This window comes from Lepidochelys kempii, chromosome 13 (genome assembly GCF_965140285.1).
Source record: "Lepidochelys kempii isolate rLepKem1 chromosome 13, rLepKem1.hap1, whole genome shotgun sequence".
In the NCBI taxonomy this organism is placed as follows: domain Eukaryota; kingdom Metazoa; phylum Chordata; order Testudines; family Cheloniidae; genus Lepidochelys; species Lepidochelys kempii.
In genome coordinates, this window is record NC_136392.1 from 25972055 (window position 1) to 25998581 (window position 26527).

The 26527-nt window shown below is 52.4% G+C and overlaps 1 protein-coding gene across 1 annotated transcript; it reads right to left on the bottom strand.

Annotated features, from left to right (window-relative positions):
• Positions 1-1157: 1157 nt before the first annotated feature.
• On the bottom strand, positions 1158-24595 carry MYL9 (myosin light chain 9). Its single transcript, XM_073309850.1, has 4 exons — positions 24483-24595; positions 8773-8979; positions 3985-4146; positions 1158-3011 (listed from the first exon to the last, which is right to left on the bottom strand). The coding sequence occupies exons 2-4, from the start codon at positions 8954-8956 to the stop codon at positions 2839-2841; spliced, it is 519 nt and encodes a 172-aa protein (XP_073165951.1). The 5' UTR covers positions 8957-8979; positions 24483-24595; the 3' UTR covers positions 1158-2838.
• Between the last annotated feature and the right edge of the window lie 1932 nt (positions 24596-26527).

Here is a 26527-nt window from a genome sequence, read left to right on the forward strand (position 1 = left end):
AGGCCAGATCTAGAGTTCAATGCCCACAAGCTGTGATCTGGCATCTCAAGGCAGCTGTGTTTAGTGAGAGCTTTTCATGTGGATTCTATCATCACTGTTGTCAGATTATTCCCTGTGAGCCCTGTGCTTCACCATGCCTCAGAAAATAATCTCCCTATGGTTTGCAAGAACAGTTAGGGTGTATTCTCTGTTACTATGGGGAACTGTCATGCAAGAGGAGATAGAATGCGTCTTCTCCCTGTGGGGCAAACAGTCAGGGCTATCTACGTTCATATATCGGGCATGCATCCAGTGCTTACTTTATGCCAGGACTTGCCAGGGCTGAGACCCGGCACCTCTAGGCCTGGCAGTTCATAGCCCCAGGATCTCTGGGCTTGTTGCATCAGTTATGAATGTAAAAAAATTGCTTTTTCATTACAAATTAAGGACTGCATGCATGCATCCATCCAGGCTGACACACTAGTGCCTATCACCTTAGCATCCAGTTTATAGACCATTGTTGGACATTAACAAGGCGTTTGCTATTGCAAATATTCTAGCAGGTCTGAAACCATGGACACTGAAATAGAGCTTAAGATAGAGGCGTCTAATTGGCTGGGTGGCAGGTGCAGCACTTAGGAACCCTCATAGCTGTAGAGATGGGTCTGTGTCTCACAGCCAGTTTTCAGCATGCCTTGGTGACTCTTGATTTAAACTGGCAGCTTTTCAAATCAGCTCCCTGTGTTTAAAAACGGCCTCTCCTCTGCAATGGGCTGTGTGTTGTACAGGGAGTGACCAGCTCCATCGGTTGACAAGGGTGGACCTCGCAACTTAAGCTGCAAGAGCAAAAATGTGGGGTGAATGTTCAGAAGACGTTCACAGCTAGAGTACAGAAGCAACTCTGCCACAGAACACGCTGCCATGAGGGGAGGTGAAGCTGACGTTGTTGGTGTAAGTCATGGGCAGACCCATCTCTCCAGGACAGCACAGGATTGAGGCTGCCAACTGGGGCACAGCGTTGGGAGGACGCAGTGGATGACCCATCAGAGCGGGCTCTTCCAACCCGGCTGATGCTACAGATGACTGCTTAGGACAAGTTAATCAAGGACAGAAATGTACCATGTGCCGTAAAACAAGAAGATGACCTGGTAAATAAGGTAACTGTGCACATGCACTCATTGGTATTATATCTTTTATATTTTATAAGTAATTTCAATTTTCTGAATCCCTTAAATCACAGATTCTAAAGCCACAAAACACAATTATTCAAATAGGAAACATTTTTTTTTTAAAAAGAGGGGGCAGTTGTATATTTCTTTCCTTGTCAATGTTCTTAGGATCTGGATTTGTACTGGATAATAACTGCTGGAAAATGAATGGAGATGGTCTATATGGGTTTATGATCCGCTGCATGTTACGTAATATACCCTGGGAATCAGGCTGGGTAATATCTGAGGGTATGTGTGTAAGGAGAGGGGGGTGATCAAAGCTTGTGTGTCAGGGTGAAAAATGGCTGTCTAGTGGAATGCAGGAAGTTTTCTACTTTACATACCCAGCATGGCACAGCTGGTGAGGTGTGTCCTGGGTAGGTCCCACCTGCCTCTCAAGCCCTGGATATTGGCCGAGATGGGAGGCAGGACCTGGGATTGGATGGATCAAGGCTCATATCCATTCTGGCAAATCCCATGTTCTGCTGTCTCTTGAGTCCAAGTGTAGCGCGCACATCGGGAACTTCCATTCGTTCATTCCAGTGGGTGACAGACCCATACTGATGGCAGCAGCTGTGACTGGCTTAATGTGGAGAGGGCTCTTGTCTTATGGACTGCAACACTGGAGAAAGTCAGCTCTGAAATGGCAGGCTAGCTGCTGGGGATTATGGGTAAACATGGTCAACAAGGTAAAATGCAGAGCAGGATTTTATTGTTCCTCATTGAGAGGGGCTAATTAGATGCACAAATGTTAATCCCCAGCAGAATGGTTTGACCACCCTTAGCTGGTGTGATTGCAAGATCTCTGCATGGCAAAGCCACCCGCCGGAATGCCTTGTGTGCATGCTCCATCTGCCATGCAGCCCTGACCACCACGACCACCAGCACCACCCAGTAGAGGGACCCCTACCCCTCCCAGTCCACCCCACTGCAAGGACAGGCTGGAGCGTGGCAGGGAAAATACACAGGGGTCCACGTGCTCTGCTATTCTCAGATGAAAGGTGCTATCTAAGTGCAAATTATTATGAGTGCAGAATGGGGCCAGGCAGGCAGGGCCAGGGCAAGGAGGGATTCCCAGTGGGTTAGAAGAACAGAACTTGTAGCTCCAGTATAAGCCAGCTCTGATATAAAGGGAGAGAGTTGGGGTGGCGTCGCTGGGAAGAGAGTCAATGGCCAGGGGGTAGGCAGCAACCTCAACAGGCCCCCTCAGGGGTTTACACTCTGGATGGCCATGGATCATATGCACATTGCCAGATGCTACAGCACTGGTGAGCTGAGCCCATGGTAACTATCCCCCTTTCCTCTGGTCACCTCCTCCACACAGCACTTGAATTCAGGAGGTCAGATCTTTGGGGGAATGGGAGCCATCTGGACTGACCTGCTGCGAACAGGATCGACTGAGGCTAGGAATGGTTGACATGCTCCAAGGGCTGAGGGACGGGAGTGTGAAGATTCATCTTCTCCTGGGAGGGGCATTTGTGAGGGGGCCAGCTCGTCCCTAATGCAGAGCAGGGTTAACTCCTCATGGCATGTGCTTTAAGGCATTTTCCATGGGGTCGGCCCGCTGGGACTCTGGGCCAGAGGCAGCACGGGTGCTCAGGGAGGAGGGGCACAGCATGTGTACAGAAGGTGGGACGGGCGCCTCCCGGCTCTAGTCGTCTTTGTCTTTGGCTCCGTGCTTGAGGATGCGGGTGAACTCCACGTAGTTGAAGTTGCCTTTCTTGTCGATGGGGGCCTCTCGGTACATCTCGTCCACCTCCTCGTCTGTGAACCTGTCCCCCATGGTGGTGAGCAGCTCGCGCAAATGGTCTTCGTGAATGAAACCTGCAAGGGGGCAATGAATGGCAGGGAAGAGGAAAGACAAAGGAGGTGGAGTTAATGCAGCTGGAGTGCCCGAGTGAATGGAGCTGGGGAACAGAACTCTGAACTGGCTCCTGGGAAGCACTGGCCAGGGAGAGCCCGGGATGACCTAGCACCGGGAGAATGGGGTGTTTCTAAAGAGACTGGTCCAAGGATTTGGCAGCCCTTGCTACATGGTGTCGCGATTCCAGGGACCCAGGACACTGGGCTGCAAATGTTAACAGTGGCACCGCCATGGGACGAGAGCTGCCGTGAACAGGTGGCCGGAGATTCAAATCTGAGCCCCTTAGGAACAGGATGGCCTCTTCCCAGTCAGCGCAGTATGCAAAGCGACCCTGGAGGCCACAGAGAGTGGGATAGTGCCCGCACCCGGGATTCACACTGCCAGGGGGATTCGTGAGGGGCTGAAGGGGAGAGCGTGGGTCTCAGAAGGAGCTCAGTGGATCAGCATCCCCTGCAGGAAGGGTATCCCTCAGCAGACAGCATTCTCTGAGTCAGTGGTTCTGTGATCCTGCAGCCTGGACAGTGCCCCTCAATCGCAGCTCTCGGGACCCCCCGTTATTCCCTTCCCAGGTGGATCTGAGCAAAGGCAGCATCATGCCTTTGTTCTGCAGACAAACCAAGGGAGGACAAGGATGCTGGGTCCCACTCTATGAGCTTGCCAGGCTTTTGAACTAGAGCAAAAGGCTCCTCCTTCGGGCTGGGCATTGGATGGGCCCCAGAAAACTGGCTTAGGCCCGGATCCTCAATGATACGTAGGAGCCTCTCTCCCTTCTGGGCCCTCAGCCCCGGGTTAAAGGCAGCCACCCTGGCCAGCCCCACACTGGGAGCCAGGCACTGGGGGAGCAATGCTGCCTGCTCCACTGGCTGGCTCAGCCCAGCATCCCTGGCTGGCGTGGGGCTGACTGAGCAGCCAGCCTGGCCCCCGTTACCATACCTGTCGCGTCCTCGTCGAAGCAGGCAAAGGCATTGCGGATGACGTCTTCTGGGTCGGTGCCGTTCAGCTTCTCTCCGAACATGGTGAGGAACATGGTGAAGTTGATGGGACCTGGCGCCTCGCTCATCATGCCCTCCAGGTACTCGTCAGTGGGGTTCTTCCCTGCCATACAGAACCAGCGCAGGGTGAGCCGCTGCACTCCTATGCCTGCTCAGCTGAGGGGCTCTGGGTACTTGAAACATGACTAAAGCCTCATGACACATGGGAATGATTGTTCCCCATTTTACAGGTGGGGAAACTGAGGTACGGAAGTGAAGCAACTGGTCCAAGATCACCCAGCAAGTCAGTGACAGAGCCAGGACTAGAACCCAGGAGTCCTGATTCCCAGGTCCCTGTTCTAATCACTAGATTAGACCCAAACCCAAGGCAAGCGCATGGCTCGGGGACACCAAAATCGCTCTTTGGGAGGCAGAAATGAGGCCCACAGCCCAGCTGTTCGCTGGTCAGAAATGTCAGCATGGAGGGGCCAGGATCTCACTGGATCTTTCTGGGTAGTCAGACAAACGGGGACCTTAAGCAGCTGGTCCCGTTGGCCCTCAGCCTGCATTCCAGGTGCATCTGGAGGATCCCCCAGTCTGTATCTTCTCTGCCCCCCCTGTTCTAAACCCCATGTGTCCTGACTGGACAAAAGCAGCAGGTAAGTTCATAGATTCATAGATATTTAGGTCAGAAGGGACCATTATGATCATCTAGTCTGACCTCCTGCACAACGCAGGCCACAGAATTTCACCCACCACTCCTACAAAAAAAACCTCACACCTGTGCTATTGAAGTCCTCAAATCGTAGTTTAAAGACTTCAAGGAGCAGAGAATCCTCCAGCAAGTGACCCGTGCCCCATGCTACAGAGGAAGGCGAAAAACCTCCAGGGCCTCTTCCAATCTGCCCTGGAGGAAAATTCCTTCCCGTCCCCAAATATGGCGATCAGCTAAACCCTGAGCACATGGGCAAGATTCATCAGCCAGATACTACAGAAAATTCTTTCCTGGGTAACTCAGATCTCACCCCATCTAATAGCCCATCACAGGCCATTGGGCCTATTTAAGTTCTTCAAAAGCACCCGAGTCCCATCTTCCAAAGTGACTGAGGCACTCAGCAGCCTGGGTCTCACTGGAAGTCAATGGCCCAGATCCTCAAAGGTATTAAGGCACCCAGCTCCCTAACGCCCGTGAGGATCTGGGCCTTAGGTCCTTCTGAAAACATTATGGGTTCGCCTTTCTCGCTGAGTATCCCGGCCAGCTGAGTAGTGCAAAGAAGTGCTCATGAATATTTGTCTTCACTTCTAAATGGGCTCGCTTCGGCCATGTTCACACACCCGGGGCATCCATTTGTCACAATCAGAAGGCTGAATTGTGCCAGCACGTGTGTCCCTGCAGTGCCAGCATTCCACTTGCTTTCCAGCAGGGTTCACCACAGATACAGGACCATAAGGGTTCCCGCCAGCCCGCTCAAGGACATGGACCGCATGACCGCCGACAGCCTGAGGGCTGGAGCGCTGGCATGCAAATTCCGAATGGCTGGCCTCCGGGGAAGCTAAATTCCTGACACGTGTCCCCCAGGAAGTTTGATTAACCTGCAGAGTGGAGAGAATCCCAGTCTGCCCCTGCCTGCTGCCCAGAGAGAGGGGCAACCTTGTCTGACAATCTATTCCTCACCCAGACCCCTTCATTCAGCTCTTCCCATTCCATCAGACCGCTTTTCCCTCAGCGGGTGCCGGCCTGTACAGCTCAGTGCCCTCTGGTGGGTGCAGCTGCAAAAAGCTCTCTTTGTGTCCGGCTTCAAAACACACGTTTTACAGTCTGAGCCCAGCCCCTCTTCCCCTCACTTTTGTGTGCAGTTAGGTGGGGAATGGGGGGAGCTCTGCCTCCTGGCTGCACTAGGACTTCAGAACAGGTTTGGTAGCCAGGTCAATAATTGACAGACCTCCTGGGTAGTGGGGGGGACTGCGGAGGCAGGAAGGAAAGAGGAGAGAGGAGGTTGAAATCTACCTGGCCTGCAGCTAAGCAGAAAGAACTTTGGGTGGGGGAACTTGGCAAAACTTGCAAGTCAAAACGAGCTGGAGCCTTGGGCTCTGCTCCTATCCCCAGAGAGCCTTTTTTGTGCTGGCTGACCTGCTAAACAAGCCAGGGCAGCGCTGGCTGGGAATCTCAGTCACACACGTACACCTTTCCGAAAGCTCTGGAGAGCAGCGTCTCCAAAGAAAACAGTCCCATAACCCTCCTTCCTCTCCGGCTCAGGCTGTTGTGGCTGTGAACTTTAGTGCTCGGGCGGAGCGGAGAAGTAATGAACAATAGGGTACAAACAGTAATAATACTTTGTGCTTACGCAGACCTTTTCGCCCATGGATCTCAGTGCAGTTTACTAAGGAGGCAGGGGAATCATTGTCCCCCTTCTACAGATGGGGAAACTGAGGTACAGAAGGGAAGGGATTTGCTCAAGGATACACAGCAACTTGATGGCAGAGCTGGGAATAGAAACCCAGGTCTCCTCACCCGGTGTCCTGGAAATACCCACCACTGCGATTTCTTGTGGAGTATTGGCATTTCCTTTATTGTTAGCTGAATGCAAGCAATTGGGGGAGGGAGGAGGAGGAGTATTAGCTCTTCCAAAGACCTTCAGAACATGGCCCAAGGCAATGCTGTTTTCCTGCAGCCTTGTCTACATTATGTTTTGCCACTTTAATTATAGTAAAAGGGGAAAAAAAACCCAAAATCCAAGTGTGGGTGCAATTATACTGTTATTAAAGTGCTTAGACCAGTGTAGCTTACTGCAGTTCAGCAAAGCCGGCATAAAGAGCCTCATACCACTATCACTATGCTAGAGCTTTACTGGCATAACTGTGCTGGCAAAAACACACGTGTGTGTGCCGCCCGCCTCTGCCCAACAGAGCCATGCCAGTAAAACTTTTCAAGTGTTGACTGGGCCTGCGTCTGCCCACAGACAAACAGCTGGGAGGTGGGGCCTGCTCCTTCCACACCAAAGGGATGTGAACATGGGTCTAACTGAGAAGTAGCTGCATTAACTATTTCAGTGCTGGCACTTTAAGGAGAAGCCTCCAGTTATTACGCTCCCCCCATGTGGTTAGGTTGATTTGAAAGGATGGTCCATAGGGATGAATGGTTTAGCACATATTTGGTGGGGCGGGGGGTGGGCCTTAACACAGGACAAAGGAAGGGGGAAGGGGAAGACATTCAAGGGCAAAACCCAGTGGGAGGGGGATAGGAAGGAAGCTCTTTGGGGAGCTGTCTGTGCAGCACCAACCACAGTGGGGCCCAACCTGTAGGCCTCTGGACACTACTGCAGTAGAAACGTAAACCATAATCAGCCACTTTCTATATGCCCTGGGAGGGGAGAGACCCCTGCAGCATGTGGTGAGATTTCCAGGGCACTGGCTCTATACCACAGCCAGAATATTTGTATTTCAGCCTACCTGGCTTCTCTCTTACAGCGCAGAGCCCTGTCTGCCCTGCAGCTTGACCCGTGCTAGCAACAAGCGGGAATCAGGACCCATAAGGTATTAGCATGGCCTGGGGGCTGCATTTACACACACTTCTTTGGGACAGGGATGGGAAACCCTGTGCCAATGAGGGCTCTGCTGTGCCCCAGAGATACTGGCCCCCACCCCAGGGTGCTGCCACTCAGCCTCAGGGTTCTTGCAAGGGAAGTCAGGTGATTTGCAGCCCAGACTGGCCTCAGTGACCAATGACCCCCTCTGGGCCACAACCAGGGAGCCAATGTAGTCAGGGCAGATCCTAGAGTAAACCAAACCCAGGGACAGTCTTTAGAGCCACCGTGGCTCAGACTGTGCTATAAACAGTCGGGCCTCGGGTCCGTGGGAGGCAGGGAGCGGAGCTTTGAGTCACAACCCGTCCAGCCCCGCCGGTGGAAGAGGGAGGGAGAGATCACGAGTGCTGGACTAACACAACCAAAGGGGTGGGTAAAAGGTTTTGTCTGGCCCTGGGGGGCAGCACCCTGGGGTGGCCTCAAATAGATTTCAATAGCTGGGTGCGGATTCAGAACTCGGCACATTTCCCTGCATAGAGGGGACTGTGACAGGGATTGGGCTGGAGTGTTTTCCCACCCCTACTCCTGAGGGTCTCTCCCTGGAGAGGGTGATGGTGCCCGAAGTGGAGCAGCCGAACAACAGGGTTCACCTACATAACCCACAACGAACAGGTAGCTGTCACCCCCCAGTGGCCAGCGTGTGTATAGCAGTTTGATTCTGCTCTGTTAGCTCAAGGAGTAAAGGCTCCTGCTTTCAGACCCAGAGGTCCCGTGTTTGATTCCCAAAGACACACCAACCCAGGGACAGTGTTACCTCTGCAGGGGAGTATTCTGCACCAACGTAGCTGTACCAGTACAGATTCCTTGTGCAGACACACTGCAGCAGTGTGAAAAGTGACAAGTCACTTTTTTCACCTGTGTTGCTCACCTGCACTAGGGATTTGCACGGGTGGAGCAGTGTTAGTGTTGCTTCCCCAGCGCAAAGGGTTCCTGGGATAGACAAGCCCCAGCCTTTACTGAACTGTGCTGCCAGTTTCCCTGAGGGGATCGTTTATTTAAATAGGAGGGTGAAGCAGAAGAGAGGGCTGAAGAGGACAGAGACCTTCAACATAGAGTAACTGTCAAATACCTATAGGAGGAAAGGGCTACTCCCCGTTCCCCAAGCACAGTCCCTGTGGCCTACCAGCTGACCAGTGCAGGCACCCTGTTGGATTGGCACTTGTTACCTAGAGACGCCAGCATGTCATGCAGATCCTCCTTGTCGATGAAGCCATCGCGGTTCTGGTCAATCATGTTGAAAGCCTCCTTGAACTCCTGGATTTGCGACTGGTCAAACATGGCAAAGACATTGGAAGTAGCACGCTGGGGGCGCTTCTTGGTGGTTTTGGCCTTGGCTCTCTTGCTGGACATCTTGGCAGCTGGTGATCTACCTCCTGAGTGAGACAGGGAAAGCAGAAAGGAGACTGACCAACCAGGGGAACAGACAGACTCAACAGGAATGGAGTGGAGCAATCTATCTGAGTGATTTCAGCAGGGGCAGGGCTGGGAGACAGGCCAAGTGGGTTCTGTTCCTGATTTGGCTGCTGGCCTTGCAATCAGACCAGTCATTTAACAGTTTCCCCATCTGTAAAATGGGGATAATCATATTTCCCTAACTTTCATCACACAGGAGGGGGGTGATTTAATTAATTAGCTGGTAAATCATCCTGTGATCCTTGCAAAGTGATGATTGTAGGGGAAGCTAGGGGTGACTACTCCCTTAGATTCAGTTTTGCTGTAATTGGTGCATGGATGCAAGAGCAAACACCTGTTTCCTCCCCCCCGAAGAAGACCCTGAATTCCGACACTGACCCCAGCAGGTAAAACAGTCCCTTGTGAATTTCAGCGGCTCATGCCTCTTTGTGTTGCAAAATGGGGTTCCCCCTGACCATCTGTCTCCTTATAGCTCTGGGGTGGGGTGGGGCTGAAGCTGTTTTCTGTGGTTGCATGGGGGGGTGGTATGGAAGAGGGTGAGCTCCACTGCTCTTGTATGTGGCAGGGAAGTTTAGTTATTGTGATGTATTGGAAATTGTTAAAATGACAAGACATCACTTTAAATTGTAAGGGGTTTCCGGGTCCTGCTTGCAGCCCAGGGGTCTCTGAGGGAAGCCATGTGGTGGTCTGGGTTTCCTGGTGCAGTCTGCAGAGAGTCAGCGTGGAGGTGAGTGGTGGCTCTCTGCGCTGTCTCGCTCTGGTTTTGGTTCGTGTGCCTTAGGATTCTAAATTCTAAGAAATGACGTCGTGCTACGGTGCAACCTTCCGACAAGAGTATTTATGATTTTTTCTCTGTGTGCCGTGAAGGTGAACAGCCACAGCCTGATGTGAGGTTCCTACAGGGCAGCGAACGGGAGATAAGTTTCCCCGTGGTTGCACCAGCACCAGTCCGAGCCCTGGTAGCAGCGCTCCTTTCGGTAGGCCCCAGGGCCGTCTGAGCTGACGCTGAGCAGGGCTAATGGTGACAGCACTGTGAGGAGCCGGGACTAGCATGCCCGCCTCTAGGCCCTACAGCTGCTGACGCACAGGCGGAGCCGCTCCTCTGCCTGCATCGACACTGGCCTTTTTCTAGGCCTTTTCCAGAGTCCGCTCTTACACTGACCCACCCACGCTCCCTCCATGTAAGACATTAAGAATGTGAGAAGAGAAAAATACTCCAGGAAGCGAGCTAGCAGCCTTCTCGGCCGAGATCTGCCCCTGCAGCCGCTTCTGGTGTGCAGTCACCAGGCCACCAGCTGTACCCGCTGGTCTCAGACTCCAAACTGTCCTTTGGGGCCTTTCTCTTTAGCCCAGTCTGCAGAGAGAGGCTTCTAGCTGAGCATCCAGCAGCTCCATCCAGGGCTGCCTCCAGGCACCAGCTTTCCAAGCAGGTGCTCGGGGCGGCTTTTAGAATGGGGCGGCCGTCCGTGTCCCGCGGCGGCAATTCGGCGGCAGCTCCGTTGCTGTTGTGGAGGCGGCGATTCGGCGGTGGCTGCTTGGGGCGGCAAAATTGGTAGAGCCCCTCCCCCCCCCCCGGCTCCGCCATGGGGACCCGCCTCCCCTGCTACAGCAGCTTGCTAGGGGCTGTGAGGGTCCTGGATCAAGTCTCAAGTGTCATGGGGCTTATGTGACAAATCCCCCATCGCCCCTCCAGGGAGGGACTCCACGCTATGGGCACTTGGAGTGTGCCAGACTTTGCCCCACTTGCTGCGGGTGTAAGCTCGGTGTAACTCCACCACCCCTAGTGTATGTGCCTGAAAGCAGAATTTGGCCCATCCTTAACCAGAAGAGCCCTGTGCAATAGACAAGCATCTCTCAGGATACTGGGGAGAGGGGGGCTCCCTGGTCAGAGGGGGCCCAGCAGATGGCGTGCTGCAGAGCTGCCTGTTACTGACCCCAGTCCCCTGAGCCCAAGGGCAACCCCTCAGGTCAAGCAGAGTGTCCCCGTCTTTAGGATTCTTGCACGGAAGGGGTTATAGATGTGCAGAGAGTTCCCAATACCAGGGCAAGAGCCCGGCCATCCTCCCCTCCATCACAAAGCCTTGCAGTGATCTGCTTGCCTTGTACACTTTAAACACACAAAGAAAGGCTCACAAACGAAGACCTGGGCTCTGGGCTGCCTTCCCAGTGCAGGCCCTGTTAGGAACAAGCAGGAAGTTGGTTATCTGCTCCTTGCAGATTCCTAGCATTCCACTCCCCGCCCCCTGCCCTCTTTGTTTCGCCAGAAAGCCGTTTGCAGAGCTGGGCTCACCCCCGCAGCAGCAGCTTGTGACCTAGGGCTAGGGGGTTCCAGCACACTGAGCTGTAATCTGGGGCAGGGGACGGGGCTCTGATTTACACCCAGGATGGCCTAATGAGCATATCCAGCAGCCCCGTGCAGGAGAGCAGCAGCCACTCTTGCATGGGTGGGCTCTGTCACGGCAGGGAGAGGGTTAACAGTTACAGATCTCAGAGCACCTGGCCCTGAGCTCACTCACGCTGCCCCCATCCCCTCCCCTAGCAAGGCCACGAGACTCAGCTCAGAGAACAGCCGCTATGTCTCCCAGCTCCTAAGCAGGGTGCGGCATTGCAGCCTGCAGGGGAGAGGCCTGGCCCCTTCATGCCAGCACCTTTGCTGAGCATTTGCCATGGGGGCTGCTGATACCATCATGCCAGGCCTGCTTTCTAAACCCCAGCAAGTCTCCTAGCAACTCCCCTGGCTGGGGATTGCCCCCAGCCAGGTGCCTGCCCATCATTCCTGCACGGGTCACATGACTCGCTATCCTGTTACATGTATTGTATGTACAGGTATTGTTTCATGATTTCTGTGTGTATATAAAGTCTGCTGCAGTTTCCACGGTAAACATCTGATGAAGTGAGCTGTAGCTCACGAAAGCTCATGCTCAAATAAATTGGTTAGTCTCTAAGGTGCCACAAGTCCTCCTTTTCTTTTTGCGAATACAGACTAACACGGCTGTTCCTCTGAAACCTATCCTGTTACTGTATCAGCTGGGTGGGAACAGGCTGCTCTCCCCAGATCTTCAGTAGGTGAACAGTCCGCAGTCCGCTACATAGTTGAATATTTTTTCCCTGTAGCCTGGTTGTGGCTCTTCCTCTGATCATCTGCTTAGGGATTTAATTGCTCTGGTAAGTTCCAGTCACATCACCTGCTTGGTATCCCTAATGGTGCAACGCATCTTGCTGCTGGATGGACTCCCCACCTACCTGGTCCATTTCACCTGGTCAGTTACCGCCCAAGGGCTCAGTTCAGGGTACCATCATCAGCCCACCCTAACTGACTGATTCCCACATGGCTGCACCTCACCTGCCAACTGAGGGACTCGAGTCATCATTGCCCCTTTCATAGAATCATAGAATATCAGGGTTGGAAGGGACCTCAGGAGGTCATCTAGTCCAACCCCCTGCTCAAAGCAGGACCAATCCCCAATTTTTGCCCTGATCCCTAAATGGCCCCCTCAAGGATTGAACTCACAACCCTGGGTTTAGCAGGCCAATGCTCAAACCACTGAGCTATCCCTTTTCAGGCTCCTGCACAGGGGAGGTAGGACAGGTGTCACCTGCCTCTCCAGGGAAAAATCCTTCGTTCCGGGGGGCCCATGCATTTCCTCCACCGAGAGCTGTGGGTGGGTGCAGGAATCATGGCCAGGGAATACCAGCACCCCGCAGCGGCTGTTGTAACAAGAGTGGGAGTTACTGTGGCTGCCAAATGAACTCACATGGGCCATGATAAAAGACACACACACCCTATCATTTGAGGGTGAGCACTTCTCACAAAGCAACTGCTCCATAAACCTCTCAGTCCTCGGCCGCAAAGGAAACCCGCACAGCACTGTCAAAAGAGCTTAAACTCATTACTCTGCTGCTGGGGTGCGGGAAGGTCAATGATCCCAAAGGTCACAGGAACTTCCTGACCCCTGGAGGTTTCTACCTTCATGTCTGCACACAAACTTGCAGTGGTTTGGTTACAGGTGTGGTTTTAAACTGACTCTGTTATACTGAAAAGGGTTTGGTGCTAGTTTAAGAGTGTCGTATATCCGCTTAGCACATGTCTTCCCTATTGACTTCAGCTAAACTGCAGTAAGCCACTCTTAAACCGGGACATGAGCATCTACCCAGGACCTGGCACCTATTTAACTGACCTAATTTTTATACAAATTCACCTACTAATCAGTGCAGCATTCTTGTGTAGACAAGGCCTTGGGGCGGCTGCTAGGCCTGTACAGCAGGAGCAAACACTAGGCCCACGGCAATAGCAAGTTCAAAGCCCAGCTGCCTAATGCAGCAAGAGGGCTCCAGGAGAGGCTCATTCAGTCAATCTCATAGCAGCTGGAGGTAGAGACTTAGTTTAAGGCTGCGACAGCCTCTCACTACATGCAGGTAACAGCCCACAGCTAGGGATGAATCCACTGTTATGTTTGCCACAGGATGGCACTGATGAGTCACAACTGCTTCCTCTCCCTCACCCGTCATCGCAGGAGACCGTAACCCGGTAATGTTACTAACCGATTAGTTGCAATAATACCAGGCACTTATATTGTGCTTCACACAGCTGAGTCCTCCCAACGCCTCTGGGGAAGTAGGTTGGTCTCATCACCCCATTTTGCAGCAAGTGCGTTTTACCCCCATTTTGCAGATGGGAAAACTGAGGCAGAGGCGGGAGCCCATATTTCCAAGCATTCCCTCATTCTGGGTGCCCAAACTGAGTTGTCAAGGATCTGATTTTCAGAGGTGCTGTGCACCCACAACTGCCATTGTCTTCAGCGGGAGACTAGGGTGCTTCTCTGAAAGCCAGACCGCTTCCTTTAAGATATCTCAAGTGGGGCACCCAGAGTTAATGCAGATGGTTAGCCCCACATTTCCAAGCAACTTGCCTAGCATAACTCAACAACCAGCAGGAGAGACAGGATGAGAACTGGGGGCCTCCTGGTTCCGAGCCCCTTGTGCATGGATCTGTGCCTCAGGCCTGCTGGCTGATCAAGTTCAGAATGTCCTAGTGGTTAAAGCACAGAACTGGGAGTCAGAAGATCTGCATGCTGTTTATAGCCTTCCATGCGATGACCTTGGGCAAGTCACATCATTGCTCTGTGCCTCAGTTTCTCCATCAGTGAAGCGTGGATGTTAGCACGCACCTGCTGTGCGGGGGGAGGTGTGAGGCTGAATTCATGCCTGTTTGGAAAGTGCTTTAAGCTCCATGGGGGGAAGTGTAGAGTATTGTTATGATTGGTGTGTGCCCCCTATGCCAGGCTGGGGAACACGCCCACCTGCATTCCTGGCTTATGTGGCATGGGTCACAAAGCAGTTAAGGCACCATGTCATGTTGCATTAGGCTGCACGATGCCGCTCAGTGCTATGTGCCAGAAAACACACCCCGGCTGTTTTGGCCACCTCATGTGAGCTGTTCTGGGAAAGGCCATCCACGCTTTGCAACTGGGGCATTGCTACGGACAAACCTAACAAGGCCTTTGGGACAACCATAGGACCAGGATCTCCTCAGAGTCTGCAAGCCAAGGTTGGACAGGATGCACCCAGAGCAGGAGAGCCTGTCCCCACGTGATGGACTGGCACGTGGGCACCCTTCTCTTGCCTTTCCTGCCATGCCGTGGCACAGCTGCCGCTGCCTAGCCCCTCACTCCTGTTTTTTCTTCTCTCATTCTATTTTCTTTCTCCTCCTCCGTTTGTGGTGTATTTCCCCCTTTCTTTCTTCTTTCGCGGCTCCTGTTCCCCTTCCCTTTCCCAGCGAAGCTGCATTGGTGGGGGGCGCGAGGGCAGTCAGGGTGCAGGGGTGTGAACCACACCATGGAGCCTGAAAGCGCTCCCCGCTGCCTGGCCCTTGCCTCACACGAGCATCCTTTGGGAGCAGCCTCCTCTCGCTGGAGCTGCGTTGGCCAGAGACGGCCCCACCGACGTGGCGCAACAGGCCTCTGAGCCCCAACCGCTGTTTTACCGCCGTTACTTCTCTGCACCCCAGTACCTACTGACATGGCTAGGGTGCCCCTGAGTATTGCATTGGGGCAGGGCTGTTGTGACTGCAGCAATCTCCTGCTGCTGCTTCCCTGAACCCATCTGCTCATCCTGCCTCTTACCACCGTGCTCTGGTGCTCTTGCCCCTTATATCTGCTACATGAAGAGCACCCGTTATTGCCCCGGGCCCCAGCTCTAGACTGAGGAAACGCTACAAGAGACCTTAGTGTTTGGACAGCCTGGGGAGGGCTCCGACCAGGGAAATGGTACTGCGAGTTAGCCCCTTTTAGAGGAATGACACATTTAAGTGCCAATCCGGTAACACAGCTTCCCTCCGAGAGGTGCCGGCTCATCTCTGGCCTGGGGGCTGCCCTGTGCCCGCTGCGACGTGGGGGTATGTTTCTCGGTGCCAGATCACTGACTGCAGGGAGAAGACTTGGAGCACCTAACAGTGACTTCCCAGGAGAAGCTCTCTGCCCTCTGGCTGGGCACTGGGGAATACACTCCTACTATAGACATGTGTTCACCCACAATGCCAAGAGCTGCAGGGGCCGGGGGGTGGGGGGGGCAGCGGGAAGTGTACCAGGAGCCCTTCTCCATGGGGCAAGCTGGAGGAAGCGCAGTAGCATTTACAGACTATCCTGCATTCCTGCAGCTAACGATCTGGGGCTCACAAATGGAGGTAACCCCTTCCCCTTTCCTTATTCCGCCCTCCCCACTGGTTGTCGTCACCTCGGGATGTGGTGCCCAGCACGGGGCCTGACTCTGCAGCTCTCACTTACAATGAGCAATGCATTGCACTCGAGGGACTATGTAGGCAAGCGGGTGCTAATCAGTGGGAGGAAAGGTGTAGGAATAGGGCTCCCTTGAGTGGCAAACTCCTTGGCTGCGGTCATCCCTTAGCACCATGCAAATCTATGGCGCAGAATGAATAAGGGACAGTAACCAAGTCCTCCCAGCTGCCACCTTGGTCCACTCAGATTCCTCCTAGAACACTTGCTCCTCCCCCGAGGCCCACGGGGAGATGATAACATAACTGAAGCACTAACATGTTCACATCTGATCTCCTCCTTCCTCATCCCACCCTCTTCCCAACGCTTGATGCCCCTGCTCGTCATGCCCCAGTTAGATTGTCAGGCGCTTTGTGGCACGGACAGTGTCGATCTGCATGTCTTGGAGAGCACCCAGGACATGCTGGGTCCCTGTAACAATAACTGGAGGTCCAGATGGCTGCAGAAACTCCAGTCTGCCAACAGGAGAGTTCAACTGAGGTGCACGAATCACCTGGGGCCTGATCTACAGCCTGATGAAGTCACTGGAAAGGCTTCTGTTGCCTATGACGGGCTTTGGACCAGGCCTGTACAACACCTTAAAAATACACTGCAAAAAGTAGCAAAAGGCTAGGAAAATAAACACCGGTTGTGCTCTAACCTTGTGAATTAACATTATCCAAATATTTTCCCTGCACCCTTGGTGCTTTGGGGACAAAAGAACAACTTGGATTGTTTTCCCTGCTCGATGGTTATCGTTATGTTGCTGGAACGTGGTTTTGATGGCACAGATTTTTGTTGCTCAGGGGCCTTAGACCAAAATGTTCCCTGGCAGAATGCTCAATATCTGGGCCTGGCTTGGCTTACTCACAACATTCTAGCTTTTTAAAACAACACCATAAGTCTCCATAGAGCTATTTAAATGAAATTCCTGGAGGGTTTTTGCAAACAGACCCACCTAATAAATGATGTGGCTGAGCAGGGAAAGATCAAGTAGCTTACCTCAACTGCACTTCAGAGCATCTAAACCGTTGCAGTCAATGGGACTCTGTCATCCCAGCTACCCTAGGAAGTTGAGCCTGCTATTGGCAATGGTAATTAATAATGGGTTCTCCTGAACCAGTGCTGGAAACAGCTTCATGCATGCAGGAAATTGGCAGAAGACCATTCTTCTGTACCGGTGTTGAAAACCTGGTGCCATCTGGGTGAGTAGTTCTAAGCATCACATAGCATAAACGGGTCAATTTCCTAAAGCAGGAGGGGTGTGATGGCAGGGAAGTGCCATTTGTCTGGCTTGTTCTTGGACTGTGTCAACACATCCATGCAGCAATGAGATTTTCAACAGCCCTCTTTTGGCATGTCCACATGCCGCCCAACTGTGTCTGTACCGATATTCTCGGGGACTCTTTTCCTAGTGTCCAGCACTGTGTCTGGGAGCAGGGACTTTTGAGTCATTTCCAAACACCCTGTGCTGCAGAGTTAAGGGGACCAGATGAACTGGTGTAGCCGTAAACCCTGTGGCTTCCCATTCACTATGGGGAAAAACTGAAGTAGATGCCACCCACTAAGCCAGACCTGAACAAAAGCCCTCATCCCAGGTATTGTGCCCAGTGGGTACAAGCAGCACTTGCTAATCATCTGGGACAACTGTGATGTCCAGACTTCAAAGAAGGGCTTGTAATTGGTGGGGTATTATTTACAATAGAGTACCTTCTCACCCAGTGTGAATGCTGGACAGGGGAAGCCTAACTTGTTCCAAAGTCGCCACTGATTTTGGGTGCCCAGTTTGAGGCTTGAAAATAGGCAAGTCATGTCGGCCAAATGGTAGGGAAGGATCGAAAACCCATTGACGTTAAAGGGCGACTTTCCACTGACTTCAGTGGCCTTTGGGTCAAGCCATATGTCAGCAGCTGAGTGGGATTAGAACGCAGACGTCTCCAGCCCTATGCATAATCCGCTTGACCATGCTTCCTCTGTGAGCAGCACTTCCAAAGCACTGTATCTAGCCATCATTCTCTTCTCTTTTGTGGGAGCTTCGCTCCCTCTGCAGTATGTTATCTCTGTCTCAATAGTAGGGCCCCCCGCTGGAGCAACCCATGGAGACGTTGCTCCTAATATTACTAGGACCGAGCATTCCAACTCCAGGAGCTAGAGCCTCAAAAGCTTGTAAATTAGTTTCTAAGAGCAGTAGTGAAGATCTCAGCTATCTGAATACTCAGTGTCTGCTTATTGGCATAGTCCAAATGTGCAACGTTATTGCTTTGCTGGGGTTGTTAATAGTTAATTGCACTGCAGAGAGACTTAGAGGCCTCAGCCAAGATGGAGGCCCCATGACGCTGGGGCATTGTGTTTGTACAGCACCTAAAGAGCTTACAGTGACTCTAAACAAACAAAACAGCCGGATGGATGCGGGAGGTGCGTGTGTGAAACAGGCACCAAGGAGGCCAAAATATGATGGCGACATCTGGTCTAAATTGCCAAGCCCCTGAGCTGAGCATTCCTCCTATGGGGATCAGCAATTTAATGGTGAACAATCTTAGTGTTTCAGAGGTAAAGTTAATAAGTGGGCTGCAGTGTTAATGTGTCATTGTGATGAATGAGAGAGCAGGGGAGTTCACACCTCTGAGAGCCACTGTGTCAGTAGGCCTGGCTATAGAGTCTGCCATGTGTACTCCCATTTTCTGTCGTCCCTGGTTATATTGTAGCTCAATGGCTACAAGGTCCCTTTCAGGAAAGCGGTTTGATATTTGCAGTCAGGTGTACAGGTCCTCTAGGGAGCCAAGGTGGAGGTCTCTCTAGGATCACAAACACCCACAAAGGTAGGAGGGGGAGGAGAAGAAAGCCACCAGCAGTAATTCAGTTGCTTCCCCCCCTCTGCTTTGATGATGCGAGGAGGAAGGTAGCTGGGGTTGGACCTGGACCCACTCAAGCCTTGTCTACACTAGAGAAATGTTGCAAACCTTTCCCACTTCTGCCAGCGCTGGCTCAGCTCCACCAGTGCAAGCAACACTCAGAGCCCCAGGGTAGGTGGCCTAGTGGCTGCCACTGGTGGATTTAACACCAAGTCATCTAACCCAGCTCAGAATAGCTCTACTGTCAATCAAAGCAGTGCCTAGCCTACACTATGGCGCCAGCCACTGCTACCACTTCTGGGGCTGCAACGGTGGGAAATTCAAAGGGCAAAACTTCTAGTGTAGACACAGCCTTGGGGCGGGAGGTCTATTCTACCAGAGTTTCTATTTGTGGAGTGGATGGGACAACACAGTTATGGGAGAGGGTGGGTTTGGGGTGCAGTCTAACAACCCAGCTGGACTGAGCTGTAATACCAACCAAGCTGCCCTGATCCTATCACTGTGTCATCCCATCGGTGCTACAAACAAAGAGGGATGTTAGAACATGGGCACCCCTAGCACTGCAAGGCAGCTGTGCCCTGCTACCGTGAGACTTGGAGTGTAGATGGCCCACAGATATAGGCATATAGGCCAAGATTTTCAAGCGGCTAGTGAGGTTGTGTGCCCAATGTGAAACACCTTAAACACCTGCTTTTCTGTGGGCAGCTTCTCAGCTCTTCTGGGAAACGAGGCCTCTGTAAGGAGCCTCAGGCCGGGCTCCCTTTTGAAAATGTTGACCGTGGGCTTCCAGCAGTTTGGGGCCTGCATGCAGCACTCTGCACGTCGCTGCTGACAGCCCCTCTCTTTCTGCTGCCACATGCTGCTGAAAGCCCCTTTCCGCCTGGCTAGGCTGGACAGTCGGCATCTAAAGCCAGTGGAAGGCGGGGTTTGTTTTCTGCTAACTTTCCACTGGGCTTCATGGGGTAGTGAGGATAAATAACCAAATGACCGGGATGACCCAAGCTTAGGTTCTTGCCGTGTAAGTGACACTTTCGGCTAAGTGTTGGGGGAAACAATCCGGTCTCTTACTAAAACCCAGTCAAACTCTCAGCAGATCAATGAAGTTTGTGGCCAGAATGTTCAAAACCAGGACCAAGCAGTATTTTGTCAGATCGGCCGTAGTGAGCAAGCCCCATTGCTGCCCTAGGTCTGAGCCACACACTCTAACAGGGTTGTAAAGCGTAATGACAAGTAACTTCAGGTAACAGAGGGGTCACCAGATGTCATGCTGCAGGGCACTGAGTTGCACGGTGGCAGGGAGCACTATCCCCAAAGCTGCATGGTGGGGGATTCCTGTTGTCCTTTGAAACTTCAGATATCGGCAGTGGGGACCAGGTGTGACCTGCTGGGGCACATGAGATGTGCTTCTTTTCCCATCATGCTTTGCTGACTGCTCCAGTGAGACACCTCTCACAGACCCAACTAGGACGGTATTTGGGCACCAAGATGATCCCCCCTCATTCCCTGCCTTATTTTTTTTTTTAAACCAGCCGTTTCCTCTCCTTCCCCAGCTACTGATGCCACAATCTGCCCTCACTGTGGCAAACGACTGTGACATCAGCCACAGCAACGTGGCGTCGCTGAGAGAGTGTCTTCACTGGGTGATTGGCACCAGGGCTAGCCTGGCCTGGGTGTGAGCAGCCACACTGCAAAGTCTGTCTGGAGCGACTGTGTCCTCACTGGTGCTGTGCTCCCGTGTGTGTGTCAGCCAGGGCTTCTGGGGGCCTCTCCCACATTTCTTTGTGCTGCAGTGAGCTGAGCCATTCTCTGACACTTTCCCAGCGAACTGTGGGAGATCCTGTCTGTCCTCTGGGCACACAGGGAATTGTGGGAAGGCACAGGAGCACACCCAGCCCTCCAACGATTTAGCCTGCATCCACACTGCAAAGCAGGCGGGTTACCAGCTCTGAGCGAAAGCAGGACCCAGGCTCTAACTCACCCCCCGCCGGGCCAGCTAGCTCAGGTTGAAAGCACCATCGAACTTGGGTAAGAGGGTTTTGTGTGTGGAGAGAAGAGGGTTAGGGGCAACACCAAGGTAAGAGCCCAGGCTAACTATGCAGTGAGAATCAGGAGGAGGCAGGGTAGGAAGATGAAGGCGTTCAAAGCAGGCTGTGTGGATGCATGGGATGAGTGCAGGATTGAGCAGCTGGACCCCAAAAACCTAATCCCAGCTCGTTGTGTAGCCCCAGGTCAGGATGTGACCCCTCTCTGTGGCTCAGTAAAACGGGGTGATGGTAGAGAAATTACTACTGTGTAGGCAGCACTTTAAAGGTACAAAATACAGCTAACCCCAGCTTGCAGGCTGCCAGCCCCACTCGGGGAAGGAAACTCAGGGCAGATTAATGGGGTTGCTGATAAAATAATACACCAGTCAAAGCTTGCCAGAGCGTGACTGTGGCTCTTTCATAATCCACACAAACGGTGTCTTCAGAGGGCCCGATCATCCTTGCTGCAGGGAGTGTCACCTGATAGAAGCCACCCCAGAAATCAACAGGAACTCCTCACCAGGAACGCCACTGCCCTTGCCACCCCCCTCCCTTGGGGATCCTTGCTGTACGAAAGCCCATTGGGACCCTTCGCCTTCTACGATCCTTGTGTGGGATGCCACAATCGGATTCCAGCTGAGCACAAAATAGACCAGTCTGGGCTTTTCCTGTGCCTGTTTCATAAGGAACAGCCCCCACAGTCCCAGCGCCAGCTGAGCAGGAGGCATCTGCGCTACGGTCAATTCTTTTTGAATAAAGAAGGAGAGGGCCCCGACTACCTTTTCTGTGCACTCATGCAGCCAGCTCCTGGGCAAGACCTTTGGGAGCCAAGAACCAAAGCTGGATTTCTGTGCCCACCTCATGAGGGTCTGGGTGTAGTACCTGGGAGCAGGGAGATGGGTGTGTGCTATTGGCCACTCTCCGAACAGTCTGAAATAACCTTTTATATGTTCCTTTTAAAGCTCTGGAAGGCAAACGGTTTGCCCTGGGTTTTAAGGGAGGGGCTTCTGTTGACCTTGTCCTTGCCATGCAGAAGATCCTGAACTTGGATTTTTATTCCCTCCTTGAAGAAATACTGGGGCTACGCCCAGGGAGGGGAACCTGGCCCAGGCAAATGAGAGAGAGGGCTGATTTGGAACGGTGCTTAATTTATAATGAAAGAGGTGCCGGGGCTCAAGCAACCTTTTTTACTTTCATAACTGATGTGGCAAGCCCAGAGGTGCCGGGGCTGTGACCGGCCAGGCCCAGAGGTGCCGGGGCTGTGACCGGCCAGGCCCAGAGGTGCCGGGGCTGTGACCGGCCAGGCCCAGAGCCCTGGTACAGATTAAGCACTGATTTGGGAGCACAGCGAGATATTTAGCTCCTCCCACTGGCGATAGAAAATGCCAACAGCAATGGGTAAAGAATTTAAATGCCCAAGGAAACACAGCCATCTTTGGTAACCAGTGACTGTTCACTCCTGGAGCTGTCTCATACACTGGCCAACACTATCCCTGCCTCCTCTTCCTCCCAGGGTTACATGTTACAGAGCCTTCTCAATGCTATTTTAACACCCCTCTAACATTCCGCAAATACAGATACTCTGCAAGGGGCCCGATGGTGGAAAGCACCTGGGACTAGGAAGCCGCCTGATCTCGGGTTCTGAGGGGCATTGTCTGAACAGGAGAAAAGTTACCCCAGGCGTGGTAGACGCTACTAGCACTCCAGCAGCATAGCTGCAGCAACGCCGCGAGACACTTGCCGTGGAGCGAAGGGGTTTTTCCCGTCGTTGCAGTAAATCCACCTCCTCGAGGAGGGGTAGCTAAGCTGATGGAAAAATCCTTCCAGTGACCTACCTGTGCCTACACAGGACGTTGGGTCGACCTAACTTCACTGCTCAGCGTGCAATGTTTTTCAGAGCCCTAAGCAGCTTAGCTAGATTGTCTGAAGTTTTAGGTGTAGATCAGGCTTTAGGGTTGAGAAAGCAAAAGGGAGGTAAATGAAGTTTTTCTTACTCAAGAGAATTTATTGCTTCAGGCAGGGGTGGACTAGGGTTTTGTGGGGCCCCTGGGCCAGAGCAAGCTAGGGCCCCTCCCCACCCCTTGCTCCTGCAGTCATTCCCTCCTCCCTCCCTCCCCCCCCCCAGCATGCTCCTGCTGGGGAAATGGAATCAGGGCCTGGGGGCTTGCCCTGCTCCGCCCATCAGGCGCTCCAGCTGGGGAGTGGGGTCGGGGTGCAGGGGCACCCATTTTTCCAGGGGCCCCCAAATGCCTGGGGCCCCTGGGCAAGGCCCCGTTGCCCCAGTGGCTAATCCGCCACTAACATCAGATCACTCAATAGAGCACTAAGGAGATCTCTAAGATCACTAGGGGATCACCTGAGAGAGGGCAGTATACATGTTTGCCAGGATCTTGTCTTGTGCCATCTGCAGAAGGACATGGGAGAAAACAACATTCCAGACAAAAATGAATCTTGCCCAAGAAACCCAGAGGCAGGCCCCGACAGCAAGCTCAGAGCAGGGAAGCAGACGGAAAAGCCCAGCTTCTTTCAGTGCATTGCAGTGTGCTCACAACAGCTCTGATTCCAGGCCCGGTTTTGCTTATATGAGATTGACGCTTCCTGGGAGAAGCCCCCCTGACTAATAGAGCGCTCCGCGGTCCCCAAGAGAGAGCACAGTCAACACCTGCCAAGGCCGCGAGTCAGCCGTTCAGTAACCACGGCTGTGTCCCGCTCATCTCATCTCTGTTACGGCTACGGGGCCAGGCTGCGCAGCCTTTACTTACTCTGGCAAGTAGTTACTCCCAAACACAGTGCCACTGATGTCAGTGGGACTGTCTGGGGGAGCCAAGTGCTCCGCAGGGTAAGGGCCCTGCTGTGAGAGTGGAGAGCTCCTCCTGTTACTGTCACTGTCTCCCTCCTGTCACATCCCAGCGGTGACGGTGCTGCCTGGGTTCGCCCGCCTGTTCTCGCTCCCTGGGGACGCCTGCCAGGGTTCTTTGCTGCCATAACAGGTGTTGGTAGGCAAACACCCCGCCACGGCAGCACCCAAGACCATACACCTGCCCCGCAAAGCACACCTTGCTTCAACATCTTGCCTGAGGAAAGGTAAGAGGTTAAGCAGCTGGAATACAGATCTGGAGGTTTCCTTCCCTTCTCATGCAGGCTCAGACAGGACTCCATGGAATGTGAATCTCTCTACCGGGCAACTGGCATTGTGAGAAGACAACCAGCAGAGTGTCTGTACTCCTCAAGTTCCCATCCCCTGCTGAGGGCTCTGCTCCAGGGTGTTGCCCACGTCCCAGACCATGCCAGCTGTATAAGAACTCAGACATAGGTTGGGTTTATTTCCTTCCATGCATGTGTATTTGCTCCCTAGACTGATAAACAATTAGCCACGGCACAGATGCATTTCCTCCCATGTAACTTCTGACAGCACAGTGGGCAGCCTTCTTATCTGACTCCAACTTTCTTTCCTTTTCTGCAGTGAAATGCTAAAAGCACCAGGAACCCTCTGCCAAAATACCCCTTCCTGTGATGGAGGACAAGTACTCGCACAACCCATTTCAGGATATCAGAGTCTATTTCAGCAAAGAGGGTGTTCTTGACTGGATCCCACTTCTTTCCCTGAGAGGTTCTGACGCTACAGAGCTCTGGTCTTGGTCCACTAAGTTGCGTTCATCCCTAAAACTGCTGGAAGCTTTTAACTTGAGACCGGAAAATGTAAGCGCTCAGTTTTCTGGGAATCTTCCCGCACCCTCTGATTTAATCCGTGACACACCTTAGCTGCCCCCAGGAAACCACACCACATGGAAAGTGAATCAATGGAAAAAGCTCTTACCTGTGTCAGAAACAGTTAAAAACCCAGAGATCCCAAAGGCGTTTCTGACTCCTGCAAATAGAAGAAATTAACTAGCTGTTTTAATCTCCCTGGCTGGAAGGAGCTGGGTCATATGGGAAAGGCAGCCAATGGAGAATGGAGCTTACCTAAATTGTTCCCACCCACCCCCAAGGATTTGGCCATACAAGGCAAAAGAATGCTGCGAGCCTGTGGCAGCAGCCCAGCTGTGGGACGCTGGAGTTTGGGATATGAGAACAAGAGTGGAGGGGGGGAAAGAGGGCTCCAGGGAAAGAGATGATTCTGCCTTATATAGATGAAATGCTGACGGAAAAAGCAGCAGAGGGCCTGCAGGCAGCCTGGTGAGCAATGCTCTGCAGTGAGAGCCCAACTCCTGGGGGGAGATGCAGCTTCCTTTATAAGGGGCTTGCAAGGAGAACTTCAGGTTGTTTTTTTGGTACGGGACTTTTAAACAAAGGTCCAAAAATAAAAGGACGTGCTGCTCGGAGAGGTATTTCCAGTGTATAGATAGCGTGCAGGGTCTTCCAGCTGTTTCCTTGCACAGTAAAGGTGCTGTTGAGAAAAGGTCAGGTTTATATTAGCCCCACAGCTAGTGCTCCGGCTCCGTTACCTGCAGTGACTCTTGCTGGGAGACACTGGGAGTGGAGTAGCTGCGAGCTTCCCCATAGATAAGATTCCTGGTGTCTATCGGGAGTTAAAGCACCAAGTCCTCTAAGCCTAGGGTGGCCACTCTCGCATTCCCGGACGTTCCAGGAATGACATGGGTCCTCCCCAGCCAGCATGACACCCCCTCCCCCATGGCATGACCTGACACACACACAGTGCATGCAAAGTTACGCTAGTGGGGGCGGCAGAGCAGCGTGCTCTTTCAAATGGTGCCCCCCATCCGATACCGGACAACACCATGTCCACTTTTATCTGAGTACTGGGTGGGGACAAGCTACCCAAAAAAAAGACTGTCCATGTTAAAACCAGATGGGTGACCTCCCTATCTGACCCTGGGGCCTCAAGCGACCTGGGGTCTCTTCCTAGTTCTGCCACTGGCTTTCTGGGTGACCTAGGGCATGTCACTGTATTGCTCTGTGCCTCAGTTTCCCCATCTATAAAATGGCAATGATGCTTTGTAAAGCACTCAGAGATCTATTGATGAAGAGTGCGGTATAAGAGGTAGGTATTCTCATTATTACATAACACAGTGGTCAAAATGCTGGCTGTTGCCAGTGCCTTGTCTATATTCGTGCTGGAACTGCTGGTACCTCCAGGGGAGCTGAACCACTGAGGCTAACAATGGGAAATCTGGAGCAAAGAAACCTGGTGTAGAAAAGGCTTTTGCAGACTGTTAGAAAGTTTTTTGCTCCCTAGCAGGTCAGCAGCCTGTCTTTATTTGCGATATATAGCTCTCCATGTTCATGCTGGTCTATGAGAGGATCGATGATCTAGTGGATAGGGCACAGGACTGGGGCTCAGAAGATCCACGTACCATTTGTGGCTCAGCCACTCACTTTCTGTGAAACCATGGGCAAATCACTTAAACTAGCCTGTGCCTCGGTTTCCCCATCTCTACAAAGGGGATAATATTTTCCTGCATTGTACAGATGTGAAGATAAAATCCATTAATGAGTGAGAGACACTACAGTGAAGAATGCTACTTAAGTACGTAGAGGTACATAAATACACCTTATTTATGTGCACGTGTTTCCCCATTAATAGCTGCGCTAAACACCTGGTTCAGCTATAGACTCCTCTAAAACTGCACTGATGCCCCTGTTTGAAATGTCTGGATCTGAAAGCTTCTCATGCTTGAGTTAACGGACCAGCTGTGTTAGCTTGATGACAGTACTAGACTCATAAACAGGCTTGGCAGAATTCATTTTTAAAATAATTGTGATAGATATTGATGTTTATTTTTAAGCATTTCCCCCCAATTTTTATCGATATAATTTTTCATAGTTTTTTTATTTGTATCCATTTAAATTTTCACAGTTGCAGGAAATGATGTGGGGAGGAGGTTAGACAATAATTATTTA